The sequence below is a fragment of the Saccopteryx bilineata genome, chromosome 4, assembly GCF_036850765.1.
Source record: "Saccopteryx bilineata isolate mSacBil1 chromosome 4, mSacBil1_pri_phased_curated, whole genome shotgun sequence".
Taxonomy (NCBI): domain Eukaryota; kingdom Metazoa; phylum Chordata; class Mammalia; order Chiroptera; family Emballonuridae; genus Saccopteryx; species Saccopteryx bilineata.
The window spans coordinates 182,363,091-182,369,876 of record NC_089493.1 but is presented as its reverse complement, the minus strand read 5'-3'; the positions used below and the strand labels follow the sequence as shown (position 1 = coordinate 182,369,876).

The 6,786-nt window shown below is 50.4% G+C and overlaps 1 protein-coding gene across 8 annotated transcripts in view; it reads left to right on the top strand.

Moving 5' to 3' along the window:
* The first annotated feature begins 392 nt into the window (after positions 1-392).
* EBF1 (EBF transcription factor 1) overlaps positions 393-6,786 on the top strand; it is a 389,332-nt gene continuing 382,938 nt past the window's right edge. For all 8 annotated transcript variants that reach the window (XM_066273163.1, XM_066273159.1, XM_066273162.1 and 5 more), the window contains exons 1-4: positions 393-575; positions 2,767-2,923; positions 3,472-3,535; positions 4,120-4,175. In XM_066273163.1, coding sequence (XP_066129260.1) covers positions 442-575; positions 2,767-2,923; positions 3,472-3,535; positions 4,120-4,175 — 411 coding nt within the window. In that variant the 5' untranslated portion in view covers positions 393-441. The remainder of the gene's footprint in view (positions 576-2,766; positions 2,924-3,471; positions 3,536-4,119; positions 4,176-6,786) is intronic.

Sequence of the window (6,786 nt, the reverse complement as noted above, 5' to 3'; positions counted from 1 at the left end):
GCAAAAGGAAACTCCAGCCCCTCCTGCCCTCCACCGGCCTGTGATCATTACAAAAAAAAAAAAAAAAAAAAAAAAAAAAAGCAAAAAAAAAAAGCACCCAAACCAAAAATTAACCAACCAAACAACCCCCAACAGCCAAGCATACATCTCATTTTTTTTTTATTTTGGTCTTTTCGTTGGATTTTCCCTTCTTTTTTTCCTCTCTTTTTTTTTTTCGGGTTATCGCTCAGTTTTGAGCGACGGTTTACATTTTTTAAAAATTTGCTTTTCAGCCCGCCTTGATCTTCCAGCGCGAGTTCATCGTCTCAAAAAAAAAAAAAAAAAATCTCTGGCTGGCGTTTTTCTTTCCTTTTTTTTTTTTTTTTTTTTTTGCTTTTTTTTTTTTTTTTTTTTTAATATTTTCAAGGGGGAGGAGATTTTCCACAAGAAAAGGTTGTTTTCATGTTTGGGATTCAGGAAAGCATCCAACGGAGTGGAAGCAGCATGAAGGAAGAGCCGCTGGGCAGCGGCATGAACGCGGTGCGGACGTGGATGCAGAGCGCCGGGGTGCTGGACGCCAACACGGCGGCGCAGAGGTGGGTACCGCTCGGGGAACGCGGCCGGGGCGGCGAGCCGCGGGCGGAGGAGTCGGGAGGCGGTGGCGGCGGCCGCCGCCGCGGGGCCTGGCCGCTCCCGTGCGTCCGCCGCTCTGCTCTGCTCTGCTCGCCTCCGGGCTCCGGGCTCCGGGCTCCGGGCTCCGCGGCCGCACTGCTTCAGTCGCCTGCGGCCGGAGGGCCAGGAGCTCCCGGCGAGAAGCCCACGCTTTGCCGGCACTTTCTCCTGCCTGGTCTGTGACTGTTTTCATTTTAAGCCCGAGAGGCGAGGGGAGTCTCACCAGCATGATGTTGGATATCTGTGTTTTTATGAATGCTTTTTCTTTTCCGGCCGGCTTTCTTTTTCCCTTCCTTTCCTCCTTCTTTCCTTTTCTTTCTCCCTAACTTCTCTTTTTCTTTCTTTCTTCCTCTCTCTCTCTTTCTTTCCTTTCTTTTCTTTCTTCCTTTCTTTCTCTCTTTTTCTTCCTTTTCTCTTTCTTTTCTTTCCTTCGTTCTTCTTCCCTTCCTCCTTCCTTTTTTTTCTTTCTGCCCTCCTTTTAAAAGTTTCTTTCTATTCTTTATTCTTTTCCTCCCCCTCTCTTCCTCCTTCTTTCCTCTCTCCCTTCTTTCCTTTCTTCCCCCTTTCTTTACTTCCTTTCCTTTTCTCTTTCCTGCCCTCACCTTTCTTCGTTCTTTCCCACCTTTTCTTTCTTCACTTCTCCATCCCATTCCTCACCTCGTACCCCCCTCCCCCTTCTCCTCGTTTCTGTCCATTTTGTCCTAGAATCTTCTCTTATTTCTCCTATCTGGTTCTCCCTTTCTCTTTCTCTAGCTTTCAATTTTTCTCGGTCCACCCCGGAGATCAGCAGCAACTCCTAACTTTAATTCTGACGTTTCTTCAAAGTCTTCCCCATCCTCTGTCTCCATGGCCCCTTCTAGCCCCTCTCCCACTCTCTGCTTCTGGGATGCTAGACTGTGTTGCCTGGAGGCACTACCCTTGGTGATTAACCGGGGAGAACTTTCCTGGGCACCCTCAGAACTCTTTCTGGGGACTCCTGGTCCCAAGTGCGAAATGGGCTCCCCCTCCCACCCCCAGGCCACCAGCTGGGCTTGGGGGAGTGGGAAATCTAGCGGCCCCAGGCCTTATCAGACTCAAAGAGGGCGGAAGGGGAAGAAGGAAGATGACTAATTATATCATCCTCATTTTCTCTGGGCTATGGACAAGTGTCCCCAGCACTGTTTCCATCCCCACTGACTATAAAGATGGGGGGTGGTAGGTAGTGAGAGTGAGTTGGGTAACTGGGCTTGAAGTGAAAGTGTGTGTGTATATGTGTGTGACACGTGTGTGTACGTGTGTATGTGAGCGTGTGTGTGAGCGCGCGCTTGTGCTGGGCAGGTCGGGCTGTCAGTCCGCGGCCGTCTGTCCTTGGTGCCCCAGTCTCTAGCCCCCCGGTGGGCGCGCTCAGCCGGTAGCCCTGGTCCTTAGGATTTCTGGAATGACTGCGAGGATTTCTGCGAAACAGCGAAAGTTTGTCAGGACAGGTCTTTAGAAAAACACCACCAGTTTCCTTTCCTACAGCGACCACCCCTGACAGCTCTGAGTTCCACCCAAGATCCCTTTTCTCCACATGCTTTATGGGGGTTGGGGGACATGTGGCTTCCCGAGGCCGGGCTCCCGCGGCTGGCAGGGCGCATGAGGTTTCCCGGAGGAGAGTTGCCGCAGCGAGAAGCTGAACACGTTCCCCATCCCTTCTCACCAGCCCACCGAGCAGAGATGGGGATTCGAGGGGGTGGCGGGAACCAATTCTCATGCCTACTCCCTCTAAGTTGTCAGTGAGCGGCTCTGTGCCGCGAACGCGGGTTCACCTCCTCCGAGGCCACTGTCCTTGCTCCCCACGCAGCGCGCGTCAGGTCGGAGTAAATGCGTGCAGCGTCTCACCTCCTGCGCAAAACCCAAGCAAAACTTTCACAGCGCTTCTGCGAGTTCGGGGGGCGCGTCCTGTGCCGCGCGTGAAGGGCAGGACGCGCGATAACACGCAGATCCCGTCGTCGAGTGGGCCCCGGACGCCCAGCCCGCGTGGAGGGCGCCCACCGGGCGTTTGAGGGGCGCAGAAGAGGCGCGCGTGTGCTGGGGGGCAAGGGGTCGCGGGTCTCCGCCACTCCTAGCCGTCTAACTCTGTGTCTTTGGCCGCAGCGGGGTGGGTCTGGCCCGGGCTCACTTTGAGAAGCAGCCGCCTTCCAATTTGAGGAAATCCAACTTCTTCCACTTCGTCCTGGCCCTCTACGACAGGCAGGGCCAGCCCGTGGAGATCGAGAGGACGGCCTTTGTGGGCTTCGTGGAGAAGGAAAAAGTAAGTGGGCGCAGCGCCGCCGCCCCGGCCCCGGCCCCGGCCCCGCAGGGGAGCAGGCCCAGGCGCCTCGGGAGGCGCGCGCCTCCGCGCGTGCAAAGCACCCCAACACACTCCCGCACGGGGCCCCACGCCCTCCCGTCCGGGCGGCCCCCAGCTCCTTGCCCGCGAGGTGCGCGGGGCCCCCAGAGCTGGAGACAGGGGAGCCCGGCCTCGCAGTCCCCAGCTAAGGGCGCGCGGGGCGAGCCCGCCCTCGAGCACGCGGCCACGCGCCGCTCCGGCCTCCGCTGGCCCGGGCCCGGGCCCCCGGGGGAAGCGGAGAGCCTGTGCGCGCCCGACGGGGTCCCCTGCAGGGGAAGAGGGCGCAGGAAGGGTCGGGGCTGGGGGTGGCGGCCGAGGGGTCACAGTTGACCGCGCCTTCTGCTCCCCCCGGGCCCGGTGGGCTCCCCGGCCAGGGGCCCGGACGGGAAAGCGGCCTCGAGGTCGGTCCCCGAGCTCATGCCGACCTCTCTCCTGCGTCTCTTGTGTCTGTGCGTCCTGATGCGACCCAGGAAGCCAACAGCGAAAAGACCAATAACGGAATTCACTACCGGCTGCAGCTCCTCTACAGCAATGGTGAGGCTCCCGTCGGTCCGGCCGGCGCCCCGGGTCCGGGGGAGGGCAGGGGGCGCGGCGAGCTCCGGGGGGACCAGGGCCTCCGCAAGACGGAGTCGTGGCCCACGACCCTCGGGGAGAACCGGCCTCACCTGAGTTTCGCCTGAAGGGGTTTCACTGAGGAGCCCTTGAGGGTCCCGGGGCCGCCGGGGTTGGGCCTGTGCGCACCTGGGCCAGGTGTGGCTCCTCGGCCCTCGGGGGCCGCTGGTGTTCGTCCTCGCCTTTACAAGGCCGGTGGCCGCGCTAAGCCTGCTCTCCAGGCCTAGAGGCTCGGGCTCGGGGGCAGGCGTTGAGGGCTCCCGCCGTGGGGAGGGAGCATGGCCAGGTGGGGTTCCCTCCGCGGGGCTTGGGGGCCGGCGGCCAGAGCGCAGGGCTAGGCCCGAGGCCCCTTCTGGACACTGGGCCAGGGGGCTCCTCGTGGTGCGTTTCCGGGACAGTTGGAATCCCCTGAGCCTTGGAATCTCCCACGCCATCTTTTGTTTGTTTTCGCGCAGATTCCCTCTCACTTAATTCTCCTTCGTTCCCCTGTCCCCCCCACCACCCAGGGATAAGGACAGAACAGGATTTCTACGTGCGCCTCATTGACTCCATGACAAAACAAGTAAGTTTCTTAATTTCGCACCGCAGGGGGACTTAAGGGCCTCACAATTTGGGGGAGTCAAGAAGCTGGCTGCTCCAGAGCCAAAGAGCTGGGACTCGAACCCTCAGCGCTGGGCTCACTGCGGCCTGGGCTCTGGGCGCAGCCTTCCAAGCGCCCATTCAGACAGGCACTGGTGCCCGCCGCGTGGGGGAGATAGCTCGACGGCTGCTCCTAAGGGAGACTCAGACCTTGTGCCTGGAAGCTGTGAGTGCTGAGTGGGGAGAATACGGGCTCAACTTTCTTTGAATAGGCCCGGGAACCTCAGGGGCTCAAAACGTGCCCGGGGGATCCTGGTGCAGAGTGGGCCGGACTTGTGAAACCCACACCACCTGGGCCTCCCTCGGTAGGCCCAGGGCAGAGGGGGTGGGTGGGGGCAAAGGCAGTTTCTCCAGGAATGGTGAGGTGGGCTGATGATCCACTTGACAGATTTTTAAAGAAGGAAAATGATAGTAGTGGTGGTCTTGTTGGAAGAGGGAAACACAATTGTTAAAGGATATTTTGCAAAAATCCTCCTGCTTGTGCCTTCAAGTTTGGCAAGAAGCCAGGCAGCATGAGTGAGCTTGTGGTCTTAAAGGTACATAGATGGCATTTTCTTTAAGCTCCCCAACACGTGTGAGTCAAGCAGTATACATTAAGGTTGAGTTATGGTTTAAAAGATACAATTATGAGCCCAGTCAGAAAAGAGGCCTGACATTTTAATGAGGCACAGGAGCTTTTCTTTCTTTCTTTCTTTCCTTTTTTTCCCCCTTCTTTTAAATTTTAAGAAAAAGTTTAGTTTCAGAATTAGGTAGCTGGTTAGGTAGTTGGAGGACTTAGTCACAGAAAAAAAGACAGCTTTATTGGGTGGGGGAAAGAAATTAGAACAAAAAGAAAAGTTATCCTTTTGTGTACCAACTCCCAATTTAGTAAAAGGGGTTAAAACTTATTTGCTTGATTGTGATTTAAAGATATTCCCTTTAAAATAAGGGAAGTGATCTTCTTTCATTGATACTGGTTTGGAAGGTTTCAAATTAGGGTATACATGCATATTTAAAATCTGTTTTTAGATAAGACAACTTGTTTTAGATAAGCTTATATATATTGTACAAAATGTACATCATTAACCTGTTGGAAGTTTTGAGATCTATCAGCAAGAATGAATTTAATAACAGCTAATTTTGATTACTTATAGTTCATTGTGAGCCAACTAGAAAACATGAGGATATGCAATGTAGTTTTAAAATAGTAAAAATTTGACTTTCTTGAGGATCCATTTCTTAGTTGATTGTTCAGAGTAAATCCACATTTATAATGTTAATTTTGGTCTTTTTTTTTTTTTTTTTTGCTGGTTCTAATTATTATATAGGGTAATTCCTTTTTATTTGGGCACATTTTGTTAAAAAAATTTTTTTTCCTGCCAAGCAGAAACACAAAGGCTTGATTTCAAGAACTTTTTTTTTTTTTTTTTTTTTTTTTTACAATATCAACACAAAAATGTCTTAAGGAAAGTTTTGTTTTAAAAAATTGTCTTTGATACCCTGGATATCCTTTCCTGCCATTCTCATCACAGGAAAGAAAAAATGGGAGGGGGAAAGTATGACCTCTAATACAGATTCCATATGTGTTTATTAGAATTTACTTTATGAAAGACAAAAAATCCTCACAAGCCAGAATATAAAGCCTATCTTCTTGGGCAACACTGACCACTTTAAATATTAAATTATAGGCAGCACTATGAAAGGAACAATTGTATAAAACACAAAATTAGGACATGTTTTGAAGTGATTAAAATTTTTCAAAACTTGATTTTAGACCCCTTAACTGAAAAGTACCAACAAGAATTGACTTTTCCATTAGGAAATGACCTGACTTTACATACTTTCATATGATGGAAGAATAATCTTTCATAATTTTATAAAGCAATTTTGTGATTTTTATAAAGCAATACATCAAATATCATTTTACTAACAAGGTCATAGAGCTTAAGAAAAACTACAGCTTAAGGCATTCTTTGACTTCTTGGTATCATAAATTCTACCAGTTGTGTGTGTGTGTATTGGGAGGGGGACTAGATCAAGGTACAGTTTATTTTTAATAATAGCAGGTATGAGAACGTCATTTGCTGTAATATGACATCTCACTGGAAGTTAAAATTATAAATGTATGAAATTCTATGTTTTGGTGGGGAGTGACCTGAAATAAGATTTAAATAATTCTCTGAATTTAGTCTCAAAGTATCAAGAAAAAAGATTTTTTTTTGAGCCATACCTGTTTGCTTTCATAATAATTGCCTAATGACTTATGTGTAGCTTTCACTTTGAAAGGCAATTCCGGCCCATTCTCTAGTTGCGTGTCCGTTGATTTTGTGTTGTAAGAGTTTGAGAAGTAGGTTAGCTTCTTGTATACACAGTTAAAACAATAGTCTTTAAAAGCAGATCAGTCTGAAGAAGACATTTCCTTAGCTGTGACATAATTATTATATTTTAGCCTTGATGAGTAAAACAGTGGATTCTCATTTAGCATGATTTATTCTATGATAATTAACATTCCAAGTCTGATTAAAAATTTCTTAAATTTTTTATTTGGTTAAATA